General features: G+C 40.8%; 1 protein-coding gene across 2 annotated transcripts in view; it reads left to right on the plus strand.

The window, feature by feature from the left end:
* Nucleotides 1-27,212, plus strand: part of gria3a (glutamate receptor, ionotropic, AMPA 3a) — a 92,652-nt gene that overhangs the window by 56,046 nt on the left and 9,394 nt on the right. Inside the window, exons 5-14 of one of the 2 annotated variants that reach the window (XM_084074744.1) lie at nucleotides 6,475-6,528; nucleotides 7,016-7,177; nucleotides 7,520-7,687; nucleotides 8,779-8,883; nucleotides 11,544-11,651; nucleotides 13,558-13,764; nucleotides 15,184-15,557; nucleotides 17,829-18,027; nucleotides 25,159-25,406; nucleotides 26,393-26,507. In XM_084074744.1, the coding sequence (XP_083930870.1) occupies nucleotides 6,475-6,528; nucleotides 7,016-7,177; nucleotides 7,520-7,687; nucleotides 8,779-8,883; nucleotides 11,544-11,651; nucleotides 13,558-13,764; nucleotides 15,184-15,557; nucleotides 17,829-18,027; nucleotides 25,159-25,406; nucleotides 26,393-26,507 (1,740 nt within the window). The remainder of the gene's footprint in view (nucleotides 1-6,474; nucleotides 6,529-7,015; nucleotides 7,178-7,519; nucleotides 7,688-8,778; nucleotides 8,884-11,543; nucleotides 11,652-13,557; nucleotides 13,765-15,183; nucleotides 15,558-17,828; nucleotides 18,028-25,158; nucleotides 25,407-26,392; nucleotides 26,508-27,212) is intronic. The other variant, XM_084074743.1, reaches the window with a different exon arrangement.

Below are 27,212 nucleotides of genomic sequence, written 5' to 3' on the forward strand. Positions count from 1 at the left end.
AAATCGTTATGTTTCTGTTCATCAGTTAGATATTTAAACAATCATTTCACATCTCTCCCCTCTTACAACACTTACTTCAAATGTGTTGTAAAAAGTGAAATCCCACCAAGAACACCTAAAAAATCATCACTGAAGCCAAGCTATTTCAAACACACATACGTACCGAAAAAACTCTCAACATTCAGCCAAAATAAAATCACCTTCCGAAGCCACAATCACAACAATCACAGACGCACACCCCCCCCAGGGGGAAAAAAATCGCACGCGTCAACGAACAACACACATACACAACTGAAAACCACAGAATAAGCATGTACAATCTGCAAAAAACCCTTGTAAGCAGGCCATTGAAAAATTCCTGCATTTTACAACCGAAAGCCTTTACAACAGTCAAAACTCATTGTGTTGTTCAAAAATGAACAAAACAAAACAACAAAACCATAGTAACAAACATCCACACACACACACACAAGACCAGTCATACAACATCAAAAACGCTCACGCATGAGACAAACACAGAATGACACTCACATCTTCACTGTCCAGTCCAAGAAGAAAGTATAGCATTACCACGAAAATGATAATTAAGAAAGTTGTACACAGCCGAAAAGCCATGACCCCACAAAGTCGCCACCAGAACCACAGGTCCACTAGCCGCTCACAGCAACACTGTAAACGCACACACACACACACACACACACACACACACACACAATAAGAGCCTCCAGTGCTCTCCCCACCGCACGTCCAACACACAGTACATCATAACAAAACTATAACTTAAGTGCTCTAACTACACAACACGTAGGCCTACCGAAACAAATTCATGAATAAAACGCATCATACTAACAAGTATCAAAACAATATTAACCAAAACCATTAACCCCATACATTCAATACAAACAACAAAGCTACACGCAACACTTCCCCCAAAGGCATTTTCCGGGCATAACAGGACGTCAATGACTCCTGCGGTTTTCAGCCTTCGACCAATGACTTCAAAGAAAGTATCACATGCCACTTCAAGCCTCATACACCTCACGGGAATCGCCCGCATGTACCTCGTCACGGGAATCGCCCGGTCTTCTCAGCACACAATGCAACCGCGTTGCATAATCACCTCTAATAATGGACATTTTACGGGCGTCTAGCACTCGAGGTCTAGCGCGCGCCGGCGTCTCCATGCGCCTGTACAAACGCACAAAGCTGATAACCGGGATCCATGTAAAAAATACACATAGCAGAACTCCCCTGCCACCAAGAAAAAGGTGCTGGCTTATGCCCTCACGCCCGGACCCATACCACCGGGCGGCCAACCTGAGTCAGTGCGTAGCTCCATGGACGCATATCGGACACACGCAATTTGCCACTAAACACCGGTCACTGAATACGGAAAGGGTAACGGAGCAAAGGCCCAACTCCTGATCCCTCAGTTCTCACTGTATACCACGGTACGTTTAAGCCATATAACACAAAAGGTTCTGCGTCCTCTTTATGCGCATAGCCAGCGTACAACGTTACACATATATTTCACCGCCATACCAATGTAAAACAATTATCTACAAAACTATATCCACTGTATCCTCTATTTACATTATTTAGTTACAATATCGCCACTCATGCATAGACTTACACAAGAGCGAGCACTTTAGCAGTTAGACCGCTCGATAAAGAAACCATCCATTCGTGCCAGAAAGGGTCTATAAAATTAGAACAATCTCATTGTGCAGTCCCTAGACCGCCACTTATGTTCAAACAAAAGTGAGCATTATAGTAATTATATTACTCGATATAGGACCTACTCAGAAAGGTGTTCTAGCCCTCTAATAATATTAATTTAATTCAATATCGCCACTTTTGAACACAAACAAACAAAAGTGGAGTACATCAGTGATTAGAGCACTCGATATTGAGATAGATCCAAACTACTATAATGTATTCCTGGTTACATTATCACCACTCATGTATGCATGGATCCACACACGAGCGCGCATACGTAGCAGTTAGACCGCTTGATAATGAAACCATCTATTTGGCTAGCTTCTATAAAAATTATAACCATCCCATTGTGTGGTCCCCAGATCGCCACTTATGTCTTACACAAGAGCGAGCACTTTAGCAGTTAGACCGCTCGATAATGAAACCATTCCAGGTTCTACATAATTATAACAATCCTATTACATAGTCCCTACACCGCCACCAATGTACAAACAAAGGTGAGCATGAAAATAATTATATTATTCGGTTTAGGAACTATTGAAAAGGTGTAGCCTTATTTGGTAACAGAATCGCCACTCATGTATAGACAAAAGTGAGCATTATAGTAATTATATCACTCGATTTAAGAACCACCCAAAAGGTTGTCTAGCCTTATAATAATATCAATCTAGTCAACACCGCCGCTTTTGAACACTAATAAACAAAAGCGGATAGACTTAGTGAGTAGATCACTCGATATTGAAATAGAATAATGAACTATAAGCTTCCAGACCTTTAACGGACTTCTAGAAGCATTTTTGTGCCACAAAGCACACTTACCTCAGACCCTGGATTCACCCCCCCAAAAACCCCTTCTCCAGAAAACCAGCCCATCGCCCTTAAAATCAAAAATAAAACCACAAAAAATCAGGTTCTTCTCGCATACCCCGTCCTCCATAAAAGAAGGAAAGAATATTAAGACGACTGCCGACATACGCCATTAATGTCGTATATTTTCGATCACAAGAGCGGGCATTTAATACCGGTTTCCTGAAGAAAGCTTAAAGTTGAAAGAAGTCCAGAGTCCAAGGATTCAAGTCAGGGCATCTTTTATTTCAGCCTGACTGGGACGTCTGCCATGTGGGTTCCAATAAGCAGCGCGCCCAGTCACTTACAAACACAAAGCATTTATACACTGTTCACCTCTTGTCAACAAGGGGAGGGGTCAGGTAGTTTTAGCCCAGCCCCCTGATCCCTGTTCACCAATCACACACCAATTACAGGAATATTGTAAGGGTCGTGGCCGAGCCCCCCGCAACACCCTGATGAAACACATTTGCATTGTACTTACAGAGTAACAACTTGTCTTATTTCTAATTATCAAACTTTACCTTTACACAAAAGCTGGTATAGTAATTCTTGTGTAACATTTCTCAAGCTTTAAAATGAATCCACATACTGTTATACTTCATAGTTGCAAACAATAGTTTAGAAAGAATACATCAATAAAGACAGCATTTACTCCAGAATGAATCCCTTAAATGGCATTTCCCTTGGTTTACAGCACAAATCATAGTTATTCAACTTTATTCTTCTCAACCATGCACTTTAAAGGACTTATTCTTGTATGAATGTACCTGGTCTTACTCAGTTTGACAAAGTTAGAATTAAACCTTAAAATCTTCTGTAGACCTCCTGTCTTTCTGCCCTCGCAAGGGGAACAATAGAATGCTGATTAACTCACATAAAAACAAAAGAGGCCAATCTCAGCCTAGGGTGTCGCCCCTTGGACCCCACCAATTTACATCTCTGCCCTGTGGGAGGACAAGCTTCAAAAGGTCTGCACACAATAGAACAAAGCCCATCTTCTGTAGGCTTCTTTTGTCAATCAATTTTGAGGTGTTATCTCTGTACCTTCTCAAATTCTACATATCCTGTATAGGAACAAATGTTAGCGGGTGCTGTAATGTAGAGTTGATCTCCGCCTGCCAAGTTGTCATCCTGTCATGTTTTCACCTAAAACAGCTGTCTGATTATACTGCGACCCAATATTAAATCAATTGTCTTATTTATGAAATAGCATGTTCATATTTGAAAGTTTACTTCACTGGCTCTAAGGCCCGGGCTACACGTGTATGGATATTTTCCTCCTCCGTTTAAAAAAATATCCCTTTCAACACAACACAAATATTTCTGTCCACATGTCAACGCATTAAACACAGGAGCACATCCCTGATCAGCAGTAGGTTTAAATGTTATATTTGAGTTTATATTTACACATGCCATACTACTCAATATAGTATACTATGACAAACATAATATACTATGTTGTCAAAAAACCTGTCAATGGTCAAAAAACATGTAATTAAAGCAGCGTCACTTAGACAAAAAAAAGAAAGAAAGATGGGAATAGAAGAAGTGGATCATCTTGGTCGGAGTATAAGACCTAAGTGAACAACAATTTCAGTTTACATACTGTAGCTTAGGCATGTTAAATACTACTGAGACCGCTGGAGGGGTAGGCACTCAAATTCCATCAAAAGGGCACATCGAACAATATTTCAAAACATACACCAAGGTCGGAGCCAAGTCCTGGCAAGGTCAATAGTTGGGTTGTGTCATGTCCACTTGCCCCCCCCCCCCCACCCCTCTTCTTCCTCCCCCCTCTTCTTTCTATGGAAATAACGTTGCGATGGGAACGATCGCAACGTTACAATCACAGGTTTTTACCTTGTAAACTTGTGATGTGACAATAAACCTGATTCTGATTCTGATTCAGTACACAAATAAATAAAAATGTGGGTGTTTTTTTGGGTGGTCCCTGCAGCTGCGGAAACATTACCAGTCCAGTCAGAGAGCTCCTGCTTTAATAACCTCAAATTTGTAATCTGCTTTAACGCCTAGTTCCTGTAATATTCTCTATATGCGTTATCCATATTAAAGGAGTAGTTCACCCAAAAAATGACTTATTTTCTATCAATTACACACCCCATGAAGCATTGAATTCATGGAAACTTTTTAGTTTTTGTCGCATTCTAAGCCAATAATTTGATTACCGGCTCAGGAATGCATCAAAAACAAAAAAATCATGAATTCAAGGCTTCATGGGGTGTGTAATTGATAGAAGATTTGTAATATTTGGGTGAACTATTCCTTTAATCTATTTAAGCAACGATTTATAGATGGATGGAGTGTCTTCACACACTTAAGCAGGCTTGCAGCTGCAAAGCATAACGAGGGGGAGGCCAAGAATCACTTCATCAGGTGAAAACTGAAACTGGCCGGATCGCTGGTCTAGCGGTCCGGGCACTTAGGCTCTAATATACATGTGTTTTTCCAAGTCCCGGAAAAGACGCACTGTAATTGGCCAGTACAGTCACTTTGATTGGCAGTTGTGCCGAACGCTCACCCCAAAACATGAATTACGATACTGTTAAAGGGGCTACACCATGAATTAAAAAATATATATTATATATAAATATTGCCCCCTAATACGTTTTAAACAGGTTGTAAGCCTAAAAAACACCCAGATATTTTTTCTCACAATCTGACTGTCTGTCATTCCAAGCTTTTTCAGCTGCAATACCAAAACGTCCTATTGGGCAGGGGGGAGCTACTGAGCAATTCCGTCTGGCCATCGTCAATGCAAAATCTGTGCAAGTGACATCACTTGCACAGCCATTCTGAAATGGCCTGTTCAGACACGCCCATTCAGGAAATCCATGAAATGAGCATGAATGACTGAATGTTAAAAAAATATATATTTTTTTGGGTACAAGAGACACTGGGGAGCCCAAAAAATACTAAAAATCTAAAAAAAAATGAAATTCATGGTGTAGCCCCTTTAAAGCCCACGTTAAAACACATGGGCTTTAACTGAAGACGTGTCTGTCCCGTGTGCATGCACATTGGGGCTACAGTCCCTCTGTGTTTTTGCTGCGGTGCGCTGCATATTTCTTTGTGGGTGGTGCATCATAGTTAACAGTCTCTATGTGTGATTGTATTTTTGTGCGTTGTGTCGGTCGTTGTGTGTGTTCCTATATCTCTCTGAAGAATTGTAAAACTGGTGTTGAACGACACATGCTCTAAAGAGCCCATTAGCTTGACAGCTTGCACCTGATAAGCTAGTTCCAATCTATAGCCTTATGGACATAATCCTTTAGCCTGGACGGACGGTAGGTGTGAAGTAATGAAAGAATATTCAATATTAGTGAATAATAGTAGTAGCAGTAGTTTGTGAGATTAGCTGTGGACACACAGACACATGACATACACACAGACAAACAGGGATGAAAACATAATCTCTGACCCCGGCCTTCGACCCGGCTGAGATAAAGATGTGCGTGTAAAAGCGCAGGCAGCTGCATTATGAAAGAGAAGTTTGCCTGAGCCCTGACCTTATTTTACATGTTGAAGTTAATGAAAAGGAACAAGCACTGTCATCACAGACTCACTCTCTCTCTCACTCTCTCTCTCTCTCTCTCTCTCTCTCTCTCTCTCTCTCTCTCTCTCACACACACACACGCACACGCACACGCACATGCACACGCACACGCACACGCACACGCACACGCACACACACACACACACACACACACACACACACACACAACCTCCCACAGCTTTTTCAAATTGCTCTCTCTCTTGCTTCTCTTGCTGTCTCTCTCCTGCCCATTCTTTCTTGTGCACAACCACACATTAGAAGCCATTGGAACTTTTTGTTCGTACATAGATTGCGGTTAACATGGCTTAAACCTGTATCTATTTACCTTGTAGGCGGTGATCATCGGAAAAAATGGCAGAGGGTTCCACTACATCCTTGCCAACCTGGTAAGAACTTATATCGTAGCACAATCCCACACAATTTACAACCCAAACAAACGCAACACCCTTCTACATTAACTATTGTGTACATTGCCTGAATGTACAGTGTTTTATATTTGTGATGATATTGTATTTTTGTGTTATTTTCTAATGCTATGTTGATGAATTGAATATATAGGACCTCAATGGAAACAAGTCCATTGGACTTTTGTGTGATCCTTTTAGACTAAGTGTATGACTGTACTTGTGCTGTTTGCATTTATGTTTAATAATATTCAATCAATCAATTAAAATAAACTTTCAGTTGTTCACTGAACAAACATTAACTTTCAATAGTTAGTGCGCTCTCAGAAAACAAGAACAGAACAGTGAGTCTTTGTAACAACTAAACACATCCCTACCTGAATGTTTATTGCTTTACATGCTGCAGAGTTAGCCTAGTATTTCATGGACTTTTACAGTATATCTGACCAGCTGTGCTCTTTGCTCTCAGGGCTTTTCCAACATGAGCCTGGACAAGGTTTTCTCTGGTGGAGCTAACATCACAGGCTTCCAGATCATAAATCCAGAAAGTCCCATCGTCCAGCAGTTCCTCCAACGCTGGGAACGCCTGGATGAAAGAGAATTTCCTGAGGCGAAAAACACTCCACTGAAGGTCAGCAAGGCATAGCTGTCAATGTTGCACTCTCTCTCGCCTTTTCCTCCAGAGTCCAGTTATTTGTTTCTGTTCACAGGCTATACGAAAGAGGGTAATGCTTGGCTCAGATATTTAATAGTAGTTTATTTTTAATTCTTGTGCCTCGAGCTTCCTCAACAGTGTGGATAACAATTCAAATAAAATAAAATAAGATTAAATAAGCAATAATAATAATAATAATAGTAATAATTATTATCATTATTATAGGCTTTGATTTTCTTTGTCTTTCAACACCCAGGAGTCCAGCGTAGCTTTGTGTGTACTTGATTTTGAGTGGCGTTTGTGGTGTTTTTGTTTCAGTATACGTCAGCACTGACTCATGATGCCATTCTGGTGATCACTGAAGCCTTCCGGTATCTCCGGCGCCAGCGGGTGGATGTGTCACGAAGGGGCAGTGCTGGTGACTGCCTGGCCAACCCCGCTGTGCCCTGGAGCCAAGGCATCGACATAGAGAGGGCCCTCAAAATGGTAGGACTTGGAGGTTTTCACTAACACAAGGAGACATCTCTCATATTTCCTCATTCACTCATTTAAGTTTGACATTTTGTCAAAAAAGCACATGTATGGTTATCATTTAAAGCGACAATGTCTAAGTTTTATGTCGGTTGTCTCCCTCTCCTGACGGAGACAGCTGATTGCAACGATGTTCGAACTACAGTAGAGTGGCACATTAGTGTCCAATCCGCTGCACTGTCTACTTCAAATAACTTTATTGACAATGTCATCCAGTAGTGTCTTACCCAACACCAGAGTTGGTTGACATTTCTCAATAGAAGAGTGGGAGACAACCTCCTACCACTGTGCTAGTTATGCAAGGGATAATTGACGGGTAGCTGGTCATTACTGAAAAATAAATCCAGACAGGGTAATTAGGCACCGACGCGGAGCGGAGGTGCATAATCACCCTGAAGGGATTTATTTTCTTCAAATGTTTTCAAAAACATTCTTGAGAGCAACGTTTAGTTGTAAATTACATGGTGTGTTTGTTTACATGGCTGTCATGTTGGATACAGCATAAAATCAAGCAGCGCAGGTTGATATGAGCAGGTGCTTTGAGTCTTTGATTAGACAGCGGTCTGTTATTGAGCTCATCTGTCATTATCTAGAAATAACGCACTGCTGAATTGAGCGATTGACCAATCAGAATCAAGCATTCAACCAAGCCGTGTAATACATTGTATTAACGTACTCTACCATACAGATAGATTAAAATAACATGTTATTCATTAAACTAAGTCCTTGATTATAGCTTTAAGAAACTAGGCTACATGAGGTAATTACAATATTTGATTGTCTTTGACTATTTGACCTTTTTAAATGTAAACAAAAAGGTGGAACAACTGTTGAAAATTGTAAACTCAAAGCCTATTACGGTAAACAACAACCTCTAGCCATAGCAAAGGAAGAAATTATTTGGTCACATCAATTTTGAACTGTACACAATTTGCATCACTGTCGTCACCAAGGGAGTGCAGGATTAATTCCGTCTGGATGCAAAGAATAGATTTGAGCTCAGTGTTGTTTTGTTATTATCACTTCCCTGCATTGGTTCATGGCAGGTGCAAGTACAAGGTATGACAGGCAACATCCAGTTTGACACATTTGGTCGGAGATCCAACTACACAGTCGACGTATACGAGATGAAGACAGGGGGCCCTAGGAAGGTAAGTGAACAGACATGATCACATCATAATACATCATAAAATTGATATTCACATGATTAATGTATGATTGTGGTATCATAATCTAAGTACTTGGTATTTGACATGCTGTATACCAGGGGTCCTCAACAGGGGGTCCGGAACCCCTAGGGGGTCCTCAGGGTAACTACAGGGGGGCCGCCAAATCTTTGTGTGATATTCTTTTTACTTTAACCACTTGAACTCTAGCATCCGTTTTCTGAGGAGAACTTCAGCCAAAAATAGCCGATCTACAAGCTCACAACACCTCGCGCTGCGAGGCGTTGTGAGCTTGTAGATCGGCTATTTTCGGCAATGAGGTTTGGTGTAGAGGGGAAAAAAGAGCAGACCAAGTACAGAGTGAAAGTCAAGTTTACTAAGTACTGAGGGTTGAAGGGGTTAAATATCTGAAAATACACATTAACACGAATCCAACATACACTGATGATAATGATGGCAAACAAGTCTATGAAGCTATATTAAATCTACGAAAAAGTTTAATATCCAACACAATTTTATACAATATGTACTAGTTGGGGTCCCTGCTTCATCTCTCTCTCAGCTAAGGGGTCCTTGGCCTGAAAAATATTGAAGACCCCTGCTGTATACGATGTACTGCATAATATATTATGGAAGACTAACTCATCGCTGTATTTGTTGCCGGGTCCAAACGTAGAAGGTCTGAGCAGTCTTTGCTCAAGGCAAGTGCTTGTCTCTAAGCCACGTCAACAGTAGAACAACCGCCCTGCAGTTTGAAGTTAGCTCCAGAGAGACTGGGGCCTCACAGAGCCTACAGGTTTCATTTGTGTCATAATTGGGCTTTAGGGGGCAGGCCGGAGGACACATCAGAGCTGTCAGCAGAAAAGCTGACACACGCACACGCACACGCACACACACACACACACACACACACAAACACACACACACACACACACACACACACACACACACACACACACACACACACACACACACACGTACGTACGTACTCATGAACACAGACATACTGCGCTGTATAGTAGATAGACATACACTCAAACAGACATGCAGACACACTGATTGACTGACAGACACACACATACACAGATCAACATGCACACGCACGCACGCACGCACGCACGCACGCACGCACGCACGCACGCACGCACGCACGCACGCACGCACACACACACACACACACACACACACACAGACCTTCAATATGTCTTGACCCTGAATGCTGACAAGGTGCCCCCACAAGCACCAAAATGAACTGGCCACATAGCTCAGCTCACCAGATCCTGTTCACCACGCCGACCCGTAGAGCCCACTCACTGTAAGGCTGTGTGCAGTGACAACAGAGTGAGCACTGGGAGTTGGAACAAACAGAGTTGGGAGATGTACAGTACATAACTAAACATAACTTAAAGGACAACTTTGTTTTTTTACAACCAATGTTTATGTTTTAGATTGTAATTAAAGTAAATAAAAGATGAGTGTTAAAAATTTCAAATTTACTGCTTTCTATAGTTTTAGCAATTTTCACAATCTTTTTTACAGTGTTTTCACAGTGGGCGGGGGGGCATTCTGTCCGGTGGCTAAATATGTATTTTTTTAACACATTAACCCGGCGTTTTCTTTATTATTATTTACAGTAGCTCTTCTAGCCCCCAATAACTCACATCTGGCCATCTCAGACAGCCGGACCTTTTTTATTGTGTAAAAAAGGCATATTTAGCCACCGGACAGAATGCCCCCGCCCACTGTAAAAATATCGCAAAAAATGCTAAAACTATAGAAAGCAGTAAATGAAAAAAAAATTACACTCATCATTTATTTACTTTAATTACAAGCTAAAATATAAACCGTGGTTGTAAAAAACCAAAGTTGTCCTTTAAGTCTCAGGATGTCCAGACGCAGGAGACGCTTAGTGAGATGCTTACTGTAATGTGAAATCCTGTTGTCTGGCATGAGTAATAAAGAATCTTATTGAAATGAGTAGATGAGACACATTCTGACGATGTTGTATATCGTCGCTGTTCGGTGGAAACCTTGTATGTCCAAAATGTAGAAAGGAAACTGTGTTTCAATGGATCAAATTTAGCTATTATTTAGTCATAAGCTCTTGATAATACCTTTCTCTGGTTACATATTTATAGAACCCACAGACAGATTTAGCCGCTTTAACAATCACTTTAAAAAGAAAATGTAAAGCGATAATAGCAGATCTACGACACAACGGAACGGCTATTTTTGCTACTTTTCCGCGACACTCGTGTATGTCGAAGTAGGGCATTCATTTATGATAAATCATTAAAAAGTTGAAATATGGAGATACAAGGTTTCTGCCTGACAGCAATGATATTTTCCTGGTGTTGGTATTATCAGCATGCCAGCGTGGGCACTGCCTTCTTGTTATGTAATGAAGTCATTGCTGAGGAGGTTAGCTAGGAATAGAACAATCCTCCGCCTCTATACTGTACATACAGCACAGGTGTAGCGAGAGCCTCCACAAGTGTTATTCTAGCTCAAATATATGATCAGGCATGATCAATGCTGTCTTCAATGATACAGATAGCGCCTTCCAACTCATCTGCACTTGGAGGCTCTATCTGTAAACATGTGTTTCTTCTTGTAATAACTGTCAATCTTTCTGTCCCTTTCAGATTGGCTACTGGAATGAATACGAAAAATTTGTATATATAATGGATCCGCAAGTCACGAACGAGTCCTCTTCTGTGGAAAACCGAACAATTGTGGTCACTACTATTATGGTACACTTTTGAAGCAGATTTTAAAATGTTCCACCAAAGATTTCTGCCACTCAGGGTCAAGTGTCCATTGTTGCATTCTGTCCTGGGAGGGTAGAATATTTTTTTTGTTGCTTTCCATCCACTCACTACATGTTGAAACAGTCGTTTCACCAAAGAGTGTTTCAACTGTATCCGTGTGGGTGACAAAGCATTTAGATATTTTTTATTGCGGTGGCCTGTTGTAGCAGTGACGTCACAATAACGGCTTTGTTAATGATAACTATAGAGGTTAGCTATTGACATTCAGTGTGTGTACGTAAGTAAAAAGGAAGACAAATTTTGTTTCCCTCTCATTAAGTAAATGATCAGTGACATCAGGGAGAGACACTCAGTCAGTCATGTAAATAATCAATTGGCTCACTGGGGACACTGCATGAGCCCTGCTCTGACAATAGGACATAAGCGAAGGCTGTAACTTTTAGTATTTATTCCCTTGCTCAAAACTATTTTAGATTCTTACCACCCTTCTGAATTACTGAATTATAACTTGACATTCATTGCTCTCAGGATATTATGGTCATATGGCTCACAATGCAGTAGTGGCAGGTTAAATCAGCAGTCATCAGTCATCTTTAAATGTAAAATAAGGTACGCCTTATCTTACATTTAAAACCATGACCTTCTTTCTGACTTTGTCTATTATGTGCTCATCTTAGGCAAATTCAGAAAATCGAAGTCAAACATTCTCATTTAGATTTTCCTAGAATTATATTTTTGCATAACCAAATGAGAAAATATATTAAGCAGGGTTAGGTTAGAAAACTACTCAGTAAGGTGTTGTAATTCCATTACTGTGCCAATGTCAATAATTGCTTGTATTTGATATATGGCTATTATTTCCAATGCATAATAGTCATTTCTTTAAGTTCAAGTACAAGTTAAAGTTTGCTGTCTTTCATTACATTACCATGATTTTAAGAAAATACCATATTTAACGGAAGGTTGTCTTAACATCATGAAGGGGAAAGCCGTCCCCAGCCAGAACTGCACTTAGACTGGAGAAGTTTAAGTCTGGATAGGAACAACTAAAACATGCAATCATAGAAGAATCATAGAATCAGAAGAGACTTGTAACTGTACACAACCTGAACCAAGCCCATAGAGACGTAAAAATACATTAAGCAAAATACATTAAGCACATTAAGTAATTGACCTGACATATGTTATAATCCAGACATACCCTGGATTTTGTCGCACTATGAACAGTTCAGTTTAAAGTTAGACACAAGTTAAATGAAAATCATATTTATTGCGTAAAGTAGTTACACTTTATATTTAAATACTTTTCTAGAATTTGTTGGTTGGATTATCTAGGCACAATAAGTTTGAGTTTGACACAAATTAAGCCAGAAGCCATCTCAAACCTCATTGCTGTCATTTATTTTTACTTGATGAATTGGAAACAGTCCCAGTGCCTCTTTCAACCTGCCCCCCACCCTCTTTTACCACGCAAATGCAAAGCAGACGAGACCCCCACCCATGCCCTGTTGCCTACTCACATATTCAGATATATGACTAGGACTAGACTAGCATGAGGGAACCCCCGCTTTCTCCCCGCTCTCCTGCTTCATACTTGCTCTGTCCCTAACAGCTCCCACTGGCCTATGAGCTCGCTGTGCAACTATAGTTAGTGGCTAGCTGCATTTGGCTGTGGAACCGAGTCAGTGCCCCTAGCATACCTGTGACTAACTCTGCGTAGTGCTTTTTGACCATGCTGTCTTGTATTTACCTTTGACTGTGCATTTTGTTATCCAAGCATGTGTGCATGTACTGTAGCCAATCAAGGCCTTCTTGTGACCAAAGAGGTCTGGCCACTGTGTATGTTTGCTTACTGTACTGTGAACTCACCATTCTGTCTAATTAACAGGAAGCTCCATATGTGATGTACACGCGAAACTTCGCGACGGCGGAGGGGAATCAGAGATATGAAGGCTACTGTGTCGATTTAGCTTCTGAAATTGCAAAGCATGTGGGGATAAAATATAAGCTGTCAATAGTTACGGATGGGAAGTACGGTGCCAGAGATCCAGAGACAAAGACATGGAACGGCATGGTGGGGGAGCTGGTATATGGGGTAAGTGTCAGTCTGCATTTGCAGCAAACAGGTAAAAAGAAAGAAACTTGATGTTAATTGCAGGGCTCATGAATATTACAGAAACTCCAGGCTTAACAAAATGCACTTGCTTAATGTGGTGTGTTATGGTTTACACACATCCCATTTGAAGAGATTTTCATCTTTCATGAAGCCAATGCGTAACCACAGTACAGTATATGTAGGCTATTCTACAAGAAAAGAATACAAATAATAATCCCAAAATAGGGACGCCAGGTTGAAAGTTAATTAATTAATCTATGCTATTCTTAGTTTGACACAAGAATATGAGCTATCACCATTAATAACAATTACCACACAAATGTGATTCTTCTCTTAATCATTATTAATGTGATACTTCAGATGTAGAGAGATACCATCTGTGTAGTAACTGAAAGGGATCACAAGCACCCCCTCCCAGATTCACATTCTGATTAAAAATGTTGCATCTACAGTACATCAGTATGACCATTAATTAGCTATTTGCATGCTAATTCTAGCATCTAATCTAGGAGGTAATAGAGACCATGATTAATGTAAATCTGTGTCGGCCGAGGACATTCGTAACCTGAGCTAAGGTCATCTCGAGCTCTGCGTTTTATACATATTACAAATATCTCTCTCTCTCTCTCTCTCTCTCTCTCTCTCTCTCTCTCTCTCTCTCTCTCTCTCTCTCTCTCTCTTTCTCTCTCTCTCTCTCTCTCTGTGTGTCTGTCTGTCTGTCTGTCTGTCTGTCTCTCTCTATCTTTTTCTCGATCTTGATCTCTCTAGATCTTTATCACTGAAAGTATTTATCACTAATTGATGTGCCCGTAAGGCTTTGCAGAGAAGCTGATGGAGGAGAGTGTCACAGGCTAATTCAAATTTTATGAACTGTTTGCATAAGCTCATTCACCTCCGTATCACAACCTTCTCCACTTGATTCATGAAGATCTGGAAGACATGCAGCATCACTAGCTTTTAGAGTACATCAAGGGTTATGTTGCAGTGGAGTGCAGTGGTTTAGTGGAGTGCAGTGGTTCATTTGATAAGATGGCAGATTTCACCAGTCTGACACTCAAATACAATATACACCTTTAATAAAAAATCCATATTTAATATAAATTACATCTAGTACCACATTGACCTTGACTCAATTGAGAATACGAGTATGACATTAGAGAAATAAGCTTTTCAATTTTAAGTTTTGCATGGTGTTTGGTTTAAATCCTAATTCTTGTTGTATGTCTGCACTGTGAAAATAACTTCCTTTCTTTTCTGTTTACTTGTCTGTTTTTCAATTGAAAAATCTATTATTTCCTATGATGTCATGTGACGAAGTGTAAATTAGCCCTAATTCTTCGGTCTTTGTGTCAGACGACTAACTCCTGTTGTGCCTGTCCCCCCCCCCCATTCTTACAGAGAGCTGATATAGCTGTGGCTCCTCTAACTATAACTCTGGTACGGGAGGAAGTCATAGACTTTTCTAAGCCATTTATGAGCCTGGGCATCTCCATTATGATAAAGAAGCCCCAAAAGTCCAAGCCTGGAGTGTTCTCCTTCCTGGACCCACTGGCCTATGAGATTTGGATGTGCATAGTGTTTGCCTATATCGGCGTGAGCGTGGTGCTTTTCCTGGTCAGCCGTTTCAGCCCCTATGAGTGGCACCTGGACGAGAACGATGAGGCCAAAGACCCTCAGAGCCCTCCAGACCCTCCTAACGACTTTGGGATTTTTAATAGCCTGTGGTTTTCCCTGGGCGCCTTCATGCAGCAAGGATGCGATATCTCGCCAAGGTTGGTTGGTTGTTATGTTCACTTCCCATCACCTCTAAGTTGTCCTTATCATCTCTCTGCATTTTATAGTCACGAAACATCTCCGCCCTCCCATGGTGCATATATGTTATTTTGAGCTTCCGTATTGCCTGCTAACTGTTCCCCTGACCGCACACTCCACTCCCTGCTCCTTCCCCGCACCCCATTGCGTTCCCTAATCATTGTTCCCATGGCTCTCCGCCGCGCTTTCCTTTCAAGCCGCATGCTAGCAGTGATGCGTTGCATCCACAAGATAACTTATATCCACCATGCTGAGGGCTGTAAAATGCACAGGGGTCATTTCATCTGTGAGTAGTTGCCTGTACTCCCCATGACTTTTGGAGGGCTACCGTGTTTTTGCTGCATGTCTCATTTTACGCTCATCAACTTGGTGCATATAACGTATTGGACGTGGAGCAGCACATCTCCATTCATTTTTCACTCCGATGAAGCACCATTACCATGTCTGAGCCACATCGTGAAATCTTCCCAATACGGTCGCCTTGTCTCGAAACCTCCTTTTTTATTCATCTCTTTATTCATCATTGTTCTGCTGCCCTTCATCGCTTCGCAGAGGACTCTGAATCTTATTTCATTCCTCATTCATTCTTCTTGTCTAGGACTTCACAGGATTTTAAAGATCAGTGACAGAAATATCCAAGGGGAGGTACCCCACACATAGAGATTAATCACAATTAAGAGGAGTGGAAAAGGATGTGCTTTTTGTGTGTAGGAATGCTCTACTGTGTGTTCAAAGATAAAAAGAGTAGAAAGTATGTATAATAATTTACATATTAATAACGATAAACACTGGGCGATATTACAAGACCTTAGTGTTGAAGCATTAACAACAACATTGATGCAGCAGTTTGGCACGCATTACAGACGGCGTGTGGAATCAGTACATCTAATTTGATAACTACTGTACCGGCAGGCTGTTAGATAAATAAAGTCACATTTCCATCACATGTTATAATAGGGTACTGACAGCATTTTTCATGGAGTTTGTCAAGTTCTCTCTACTGTTCTGATTGTGGCTGTCACTTATATTTACAGAATAAAAGTAGTTGACCAAATTGGACTCATGTACCACTCAGTTGGATGGAACTGAAACATCAGCCAGATCATGTCCTTCTTCTTCTTTATTTAACAATCTTTCAGAATTAAATTTTTGAGACATTTACAGTACACACCGTTTTTTTTATAGGGTTAGCATTTTTGATCAAAGTAATTACCATTCTGTTGGTCATTCTAAGACTATCAAAACCACCGAAAGTCCCCACTACAAGAGCCTCTCTTTCATTAGATCATATACAGCAGTTATGATTTATCTGATCAGTAAAAAAAACTCTGCCTTAGGGTAACTGCTGCTTCAGTAAAGCACAGGTAGGTGTTCACAACGTGTCGCTTTGCAAGTGCGACGCATTGCGAGCTTATAGATCTGCTATTCTTTGCCAAATGTTTGGCCTAGAATAGGGACATAAGATTCATGATTCAATGATTAGTGAGGACAGTGGTTAGGCATAAATAAAATGTGGGGAAAAGAAGGATTCATCACAGTGATTGGCTTAAAGTTCTGGATATTTTTTCATACATTTTGAAGCTGTAGCTTAAGTTTCAAAACAAAAACAAAATAAAAGGGTGAACTTGTAGGTCTGCTATTTTAGCTATTTTTGAAATGTTTAAAATGTTTGACAATTCAACATTTATGACAGTTATGGCATGCCTATAAAAAGCAAGTGTTTTGCACACCTACAAAGGCGACAGTAGTGCAAGATTAGACCAAACGAGGGCCCCAACATACTGAAAGAAAAAACTCCTGTACACTGTCTACAAATGCAATTAAAAAGTTTTAATGGGAATAACAACGTTTCGGTCTCTTAGACCTTCATCAGATTATCTTTTAGGGTCCTAAAAGATCCTGAAATATCCTAAAAGATAACCTGATGAAGGTCTAACAGACCGAAACGTTGTTATTCCCATTAAAACTTTTTAATTGCATTTGAAGACAGTGTACAACAGGATATATATATATATATATATATATATATATATATATATATATATATATATATATATATATATATATATATATATATATATATATATATATATATATATATTTGTTTTTTGTTTTTTTCCCCTCTCCTTTCCAATTGCCACTCTTTAGAGGGGCGGCCTCCAATTTGACAACGTGTTAGTTAGAGCCCCCTGCTCTCATGTCTTCCTGTCTGTCTTGCTTCCCACTCTCAGGTCTTTGTCAGGGCGTATTGTGGGTGGAGTGTGGTGGTTCTTCACTCTCATCATCATCTCATCCTACACGGCCAACCTGGCCGCCTTCCTCACCGTGGAAAGGATGGTGTCTCCTATAGAGAGCGCTGAGGACCTAGCCAAGCAGACAGAGATTGCTTATGGAACCTTAGACTCAGGTTCTACTAAAGAGTTCTTTAGGGTAAGTGTTACAACCACACAGCATGACAACTAATCTTATAAATGAGCGATTCAATGTCAACCAAATGTCTTACACACACAAAACAGCAAGGGTCTATACCAGGTCCCCTCCTGTTTTCACTCTACACTTAAATATCTGAAAATAGCGTCACAACGAGGCACGTTGTCAGCTTGTAGTTCAGCTATTTTTGCCGAATGTTTGCCCCAGAATAGGGATGCTCATGTGGTTAAATATCATTGTTGTTGGGCAGAAACCTTCTATCTCCATCTTTTTTTCTTTAATTAATGCCTTGTGACTAAATTGTAACTGCATTGGATTAACTGGAACATATGTTACTTTTTTATGAAAAGTAACAGTTTAAGGTACCCGACAGCGACAATATAGATTTAGGCTGACACACTTGAGACCAGTCCGGGGAAAAGCTGCTCCATAATCTCTGGTTCCAGTTATTAATTGTTAGCGATTTGTCAAAGGTAGAGCAGTGTTTCTCAACCTTTTTTTGGCCAGTGCCCCCTATTCAATATCCAGGTCCCTTACCTCCCCCCACACCCAATTAAAGTGTAAGCTTTATTTGTATTGTGTATTGTGTTGCTTATATAAATTAGGAAACATCGCATCAATTTCCAAATTGCAGATTTTACATTAAACTGGACTGTTAGTATGTGATTACTACTGTATGTCATTATTAGCCTACTTCCCTTGAGGAAAAAAAAGCCTGTTACGATTATAATGATAATGAATTTATCTAAAAAATGTTACAAAGTGCTTTACAGACATGTTAAAACAAGCAATAAAAACAACCAAGCAATAACAACATAATGACAACAATATACAGCAGTAGAAGTGTCAATTAAAAGCAGATAGACTTAAGAAAAACACTTAACATACAGGTGTGTTTTCAGAAGAGATTTAAAAGAAACCGATTGTGCTTGTGGCGTTCCAAAGCCCAGGGGCCCGGACCGAAAAAGCCCGCTCACCCCGAGTAACGAGGTTTGCCGTAGGAAAGACTAATAGAGCCTTGTCTGAGAATCTGAGGTTGTAATAATCAAAATATACTTGGAAGCCTGTCCATGCAGGGCTTTAAAAGTGATGAGCAAAATCTTAAAATCGCTTCTGGAGCTTACAGGTAACCAGTGTAGAGCAGCCAATGTAGGGGTAGCCTCGGAAACCCAGGCTTTTTTTCTTTTGAAACAAAAAAAAAAGGCATGGGTTTCCAGGCTTGCAGGAACGGTGGTTTAGGAGTGGGAGTGAACCTTGTTATCTCCTAACCAATCGGAGTGCAGAGGGGCGTCGCTCTAAATTTGGTGACGTCAGCGTGTTCCGTGCACAGGCCGGGGGGGGGGGGGGGGGGGGGGGGGGAGGGGAGGCGGGGACATAGATTGGTGAAGCAATAGGAAGCGGTGCTGGTACCGAGCGCAAGGCTTTGGATCCGCCCTTCAAGACCTTCGATAGGGCTGGCTCCTCCAGTCTAATGTAGGGGTGATATGGTCACGCTTCTTAGTGTTTGTTAATAGTCTAGCGGCAGAGTTCCAATTTTTATAAGTAGAATATTATACGGATGTCAGGCACTGTCACATCAGGCCCCTCTCACAGCACTGCACTCTTTCAGGACCTGAAAGCCCTGTGACTCAGTGCTGTGAGAGGGGCCTGATGTGGTGCACACGAAACCCTTGGTGTGAGTTACCGTTCCTGCAACATTAAGGGAAATATGTACTTGAATATATTAAACTGCCATCCCCCCAAGAGCACCTCAGTGCCCCATTTAAAAAAATATTGCTTCCAGCTCTCCTGCCAACCCCCCCCCACCCCTTCTTCTCAGTATGCCCCCTGGGGGGCTGTACCGCCCATGTTGAGATACACTACTGTTGAGATACAGTGACAGGTGTATTAAAATAGCTACTTCATAATATGTGACATGTATTACTCTCACCCTGCATAGTGGACGTTTCACTGCCAGGAATATAAAAATACAACAAACAACAAACAAACATATATTTATAGAAGCATCATTTTCTTGTCTTTTTAGTATGATTGATGATGGAAGATGTGGCTGTTAATCGGAGAACAGTATTCTCTGATGACACGCAGTAAGGTCATCTCTCACATATTCACCTTCACTCATCCATGCTACTGCATGATTTAGCAGTCAATTGAACACTACCTTCTCTGTCTTCTGACAGGCCTTTGTTGTCAAAGCCTGCAGACTGAAGTTTAGATGCATAAAGGTGTCTGCCTTTTATCTTAACTTTTTTACAGCATACAGCATCTATTATCTAAAGGCGACACAGAAAGCCGTGTTTGCATACCGTAAATGGCTTACATGTGACTAAAGATGTGTATTATATTGAACTAAGTCTTTCTCTAAATTAATCACAGGTTTGTTTCCGCTGACTTGATTTGTGTTCATTATACTTATGACTATTTCAGAATAATGTGAGCAGTTACTAGGCAAATAGAAAGTACCGAAATGCAAATACTTGTTTTTTTTGCCCAATGTTCTCCATTTTAGAGAGAAAATGCTTGTGAATTATTCAGAGAGCAGATTGAATGCTGACAGATGAACTAAGGGATCAGAGTTTGTTTGTGGCAGCTGGTTGATTTTCATAATGTGCAGACAGAATAGTGGAAGAAAAAATACAACATTTCCTCCCAGCCAAGTAATATGATTGGTATATGATTGGTTTAAAAGTTTGACTTATTACCTTTGATCATTCTATGTTTATTGTCTTGAGACTATGTTTTCGCCCCTGTCCTTCGGTCCGTCTGTGTGTGTGTCCCTGTGTGTTCCTGTCCGTCCATCTGTCCATCCGTCTGTGAGCAGCTAATCTCCGGCACCGTTGGAGCGATAGGTGTGAAACTGTGCACACACACTCTCTGGAGGCCAGAGCAGAACTCTTTTCCCATAGGTGCTTCCTATAGTGCTTCCCTGTCTTCTATGGTGCTTCCTATGGTGCTTCCCCTGTCATCTATGGTGCTGCCTATGGGGCTTCCCTGGGATCTATGGTGCTTCCTATGGTGCTTCCCTGTCTTCTGTGGTTCTTCCTAGAGTGCTTCCCTGTCATCTGGCTCGTTTTGCACAAAATGACACAAATCATGAACACAGCTCCCGATTGCTGTGAAACTTTGCACGCACACTAACAGTAGCCCAGGAAGAACCTCCACCCCAAAGTTTTCACATCTGCCTCATGGTGGCGCTACAACAGCCCACTTAATGTTTTGGCCAATAACTCTTAAACTATTGCTTGTACAACAAAAATCTTTTTTTTTACCTGGATTCCATATAGGCCCCGGGCCACTTGTGCCAGATTACATTTTCCACACATTTTGCTACTACTCCTACAGATTTTGTCCAAAACTCACACAAACCTGTACACACATTGTCTCATTGAGTCTGAGTTTTGAAGTCATAATCTCTGCTTTGGAAGGCATTTATCTTATTACTGTGCCATCCTGGTTTATAATACTCAACTAGTTCTATTGCGTGCTCTTCTGTGAAAGATTAGAGCCTGGCACCAATGTAGAAAAACGAAATCCTTTTATGAACCAAGAGACTTCTCAGTCAGTTTTGAACCCACATTATCTGCGCTGCAAGGCATGTATCTTACCACTGTACCACTGTGGTTCATAGTCGATTAGTTCTATTGCGTGCTCTTCAGTGTAATAGAGCCAGTCACAAAAGAAAGAATTCATACTTTTTTTAACTAAGAGACTACCGTGCCACATACTAAGCTAGTTCTATTGTGTGCTATTCAGTTAAAGAGTAGAGCCAGAAACAAACTTGGGGGAAAAAAACATATCCTTTTTTTAATAAAGAGACTTCTCAGTCTGAGTTTTGAAGTAATAATCTCCACTTTGGAAGGCATTTATCTTGTCACTGTGCCACCGTGGTTTATACTCAACTAGTCAATTGTGTGCTCTTTGTCGTCTATATTTGTATGTTCTTATGCCCTTAATTAATAAATAATGAATCATAAAACGAATGTTGTGTTCTCGTTGCGTTCACAGTAACAGTATACACTGTTACTATATATACATATATATATATATATGTTACAGTTAGATTGAAAAAGCAGTGCTCGCTTTCTTCGAGTTCACCTCCCGCACTCCCCCGTGGCAAGGCGGGCCCCCCCGTCAAAAAATAAATAACGTCTCGGAGGTACCGAGACGCCTCCGTCGGTGAAACCGAGTGCACCTTTTTCAATCTGACTGGTTTTCCATATCGTACTGTGACATATATACACACACACACACACACACACACACACACACACACACACACACACACACACACACACACACACACACACACACACACACACACACACACACACACACACACACACACACACACACACACACACACACACACATACATACATACATACACTGTGTGGGTGGGTGTGTGGGTGGTGAAATTATTGGTGGTTTGTGTCTCTGTCTTGTTTTCTTATTTCTCTTAAGGGCAATGCTATTGTATTGTATTGTATGTATATATATATGTATATATATATATATATATACATATATATATATATATACATATATATATATACATATATATATATACATATATATATATATGTATATATACTGTCCGTGACCAGCTAATCTCCAGCACTGTTCGACCGATCGGTGTGAAACTGTGCATTTTTTAAATAGACCTCATGGTGGCGCTATAGTAGGCCGATTCACGTTTTGGCCTTTAACTCCTGAACCATAGGTCATACAATCAAAATAATTGTCCCTTGGATTCCTTGGATCATTATACTTACTTTACTTACTTATGCTCTTCACCCCTTTTGGGGCATAAGGGATCTGTTCTTGGGGCATTCGGAGTACGTGTCCAACTCCAAGCCATCTTCGACGACGGTGTTTAATTTCTGTGATCACGTCTCGGCAGCCAGCCAACTCCACAGCCTTTGTGTGGAGTTCCTTGTTTGATATTTTATTGGGCCAGAATATACGGCAGATCTTCCTCAGGCAGCCATTGTGCAAAGAGCTAACTTTTTACTCATGTTGCACTTGGTTATTTGCCAGCACTCAGCCCCTATAGAACCAGCTTGACCAGGGCGTTACAGTATATAAGCGGATCTTGGTTTTGAGGCTGTAGGTGTTGGATTTCCAGATGTTGTGGAGTCTTGTGTAGGTGTTGCGTGCTTGTACAAGTCTGCGCTGGATGTCTTTTTGTGCAGCATTGTCCTGGCTAATCAGACTTCCCAAGTACACAAAGTCGTCAACGACTTCAAGCGATTCATCATTTATGGTGATGCATGCCTGTGTGGTATTGTTGGTTGATGATGAGGCCTATCTGTAGAGCATACTTGGTAAGTCCATCAGTTTTTTCTTGCAGATGTTTTATATTCATGGACAGGACAGTGAGGTCATCAGCAAAGTCGAGATCTTCAAGCTGGCTCATTATGCTACTCCCAAAATTGGCCACGCCCATTTCTACATGACAAGATGATCCGCCATGTTGCGTTTTGTTCAACTTTGCTGGCCCACAATAAGCTACCTGGCCTGGCGGAGACTTGTGCTCCGAGGAGTAAATGTTTATAGTTTATTTATGATTTATTTATTTTGTCCTGCTTGTTGTTGTGATCCTTCAGTAAATATTTACGTACATGTTCTCTGCTACTATAGTTCACCACTTAGGGAGAAGCATGTATTTTAATGTCAACCAGAAAATATCCACTGTATTTACAGTATGGTCTGACTTGTCACCAGCTATTGTTGTCATTTAGCATTGCTTACATGAGCACTCTCTTCCACTGAAAGTGTTCATTAGAGTATGTCAAGAATGATTCAGTCATTGGCCTGAATCCATAATCCATTCCATTGCTGGCTTCAGATGAATTCTTTATGATGCAATATACAGTACAGTACTGAGCTGACACGGTTTGCCAATTCACTCTGATGTTGGCCCTTGCTTGCGTCAACCAGATGCAGTGTAAGAACTTTTATCATCAGTGATTATGAGTTCCATCATGCACTATATGAAGGACCAATGAGTCTGAGTATTGATCATTATCCATTAGAGAATCTTAAAACAAAGACTTGGTTATTACAAAGGAATCTGCAAACTACTTATAGAAAGTGAAGCCAAAATATCCCATAAATACTTTTCACATGATATCTACAGAAGCTGATTTTTGTAATAAATCCCTTTGGCAATGAAGCTTACGTTCCAAATGATCAGGGATCCTGACTCACCCATCCTATTTCCTTCTCTCAAACACAGTGAGGACAGAAAAGAATGGATTTTTTTTGCGCTTTGTAGCCGAGAGATCATCCAAAGATACTCCTCGAAAGACATTTGGGTTTGGTAAACTTTCAATTCGAAGTTTTCACAGAAGCACTTTAGCCCTCTCCTGCCTCGGCAGAAGGTCACATTAACCTAGTTTAATGCAGTTTCCATATTTGTCCTTCTATTGTAGACAGCTGTGTACTGCAGCTCCCTGGTGAGCAACCAGCAGACTTTCACTGGCCATTTTTAGCTGCAGTGTGTGTGCCAGGGCACGGCTGTATTCAGCATGTGTTTTAACTGGTCCAGGTGTCACGTCTACACAGTTCTCAGACGAGAACTGGGGTCCTGAATGTATCCAAGTCAAATATTCTTCCCACAGTGGAATTCAAACAAAAGCCCCACTTAGCAGTTAAAATATCACACAATCCTGATACTATTCTTCGTTTTTAATTGGATTACTGAGAATGTGTGCGTCAATGTTGTTTAGAGCAGGTAACATCATTATTTTTGAGATATCTAACTGATACCGTTTTAATTTAAAGTGTGCTGGCCTGTTCCATTTGTAACTGTTGAAAAATTGTTTAATGTTAGAATTCAGGGATCTTGTGTTCATTTTAGAATTCAATGTCCCGGTTGTACAATTACAGTAGATACAGTATGAAACAGGTGGCTAGAAGTCTGTTTATTTTGATGAGAAACATAGGATATAGTTTGCATTTTCAGCGTGCTGCCAAATTGACAAACAAATGCCAAATTGACAGTTTGTAGACAGCGCCCTGTCTACCAACTGACTTAGGTGTATGCAATGGCTCCTGTACAGTATGTCCATGAATAGCCATGTATGATTTTTACATTTTAGTTTTCTTTCTTTGTTCTTCTCTTCACAGCGCTCCAAAATAGCCGTTTATGAGAAAATGTGGTCATATATGAAATCAGCGGAACCCTCTGTGTTTGCCAAGACCACACCAGACGGGGTTGCCCGGGTGCGCAAGTCGAAGGGCAAGTTTGCCTTTCTGCTCGAGTCCACTATGAACGAGTACATCGAGCAGCGGAAGCCGTGTGACACCATGAAAGTGGGAGGCAACCTCGACTCTAAGGGCTACGGTGTGGCTACTCCTAAAGGCTCTGCATTAAGGTGGGTGGAATAATATAACAATATATCCATGTTGTTATAGTATTCCACCTACCCTGATGTCTCCTGTGTTCATTCTTTTCTTCTTCACTTTAACCCGCCCCTCTTTACCCCCAAGCACATCAGGAAAGTAAACCGTTTCAAACAGAGTATTTGTATTTCAAATGTAATCTAGACATGTAGTCATTTATATGTGTATATATAAATATGTATATGTATGTATGCATGTATGTATAATATGTACGTGCGTAAATACTGTATGTACGTACGTACACACATACATACGTATATACGTATTTATACACACACACATATATATATATATATATTGTGTATATACACACACACACACACACACACCCACACACACACACAGAGTACATACAGAGTACAGTACATACATACATACACATACACTGTGTGGGCGGGTGTGTGGGTGGTGAAATTATTGGTGGTGTGTCTCTCTGTCTTGTTTTCTTCTTTCTCTTAAGGGCAATGCTATTGTATATTGTCACATTTACTTAATTAATCTGAATGTTGATGGAGCTATACATACAGCCTTTCCCCCTGACTCTCTCCTTCCCTCTGTTTTTCTGTGGTTTCCCCATCTGGTCCTTTTGCATTGCTTCTAGTTTAACATTGAAATTTCATGTCCTTTCTTAACGTGCTACTTACAGTGCTGGTCTGTCCGTTGTGATGAATGGTGCCTTGCATGCTGGATGTTGTTATTTCTACTCTCAATGACAGAATGTCCCCATCCCGCACACTTCAGTCCTTAGCAGTGTGACCCTCCATGCCACCCTTCTAATATTTGACACTTTATTTGCACTTCTTACCTTTCCACACTAGTGAAATTCTTTACCAATTTGTCTTTTCCGTGCTCCCTTTATGAACCATTGATATTCATAACAATTTATTTACTGATAATCCATATTAGATTTCTCACGGACCTGATCATTTTCTTACAAGTTATGTTTTATCGTTTCAAGAAATGCTGTTAACCTGGCAGTGTTAAAACTGAATGAGCAAGGCCTCTTGGACAAATTGAAAAACAAATGGTGGTACGACAAGGGAGAGTGCGGCAGCGGGGGAGGTGACTCTAAGGTCAGCCTCAATGTCACCAAATTCGGGTACCCTAGTAGAGAGTAATCGGCAAGGCTGTCATCACTGAAACCTTTAACAGCGCAACAAATTACCAGCCATTACATATGATAATTGATGTATTTTTAAGCAACTGAGATCAAACTGGGAACCCTTTACTTGGCTAATGGGAGGTATTAAAAAAAGGGGGGGAAAGTTCAATAACAACAATGTTACTGTAGATAGTATTAGGCAGGAACAAGCATGCCAGAAGAAGAGTGGAAGTTGGAAATTAGGGGGAGGTTTCTAGCTACTGGTTTGGTCTGTGGTTGTGAAAGGTAGAACATGTTTGCGTCTGCTTTTTATATCCACAGGCCAACGAGGCCATGAGAGAATAGCAAGTATAGCATATACCCTCCAATCTGCAGCTTGTGGACAGATTAGGCACGGGGGACAGCGTTGTCTTGAGGGGATTTAGCATTACAGGCAAACGTGAGAATTCTAATGACAAAGTAACACCTAATGGTCCGAACGTTTGTTCAAAACCAATATCTTCTCACTGAATCAAAAGTAAGCTTGTCACCCTGGCAAGTTCCTTTGGGTGGTCTTCAGTTAAGACCAGTCAAAGACTTTCTATGATCAATGAGACCTGTGAAACAGAGTGGAGAATATGACCAGGGGCCCCATTTAAAAAACAAACAAACAAACAAAAATTGGAAATGAATTTTA

The sequence above is a fragment of the Gymnoscopelus microlampas genome, assembly GCF_963454915.1.
Source record: "Gymnoscopelus microlampas genome assembly, chromosome: 12".
NCBI classification, from domain to species: Eukaryota; Metazoa; Chordata; class Actinopteri; order Myctophiformes; family Myctophidae; genus Gymnoscopelus; species Gymnoscopelus microlampas.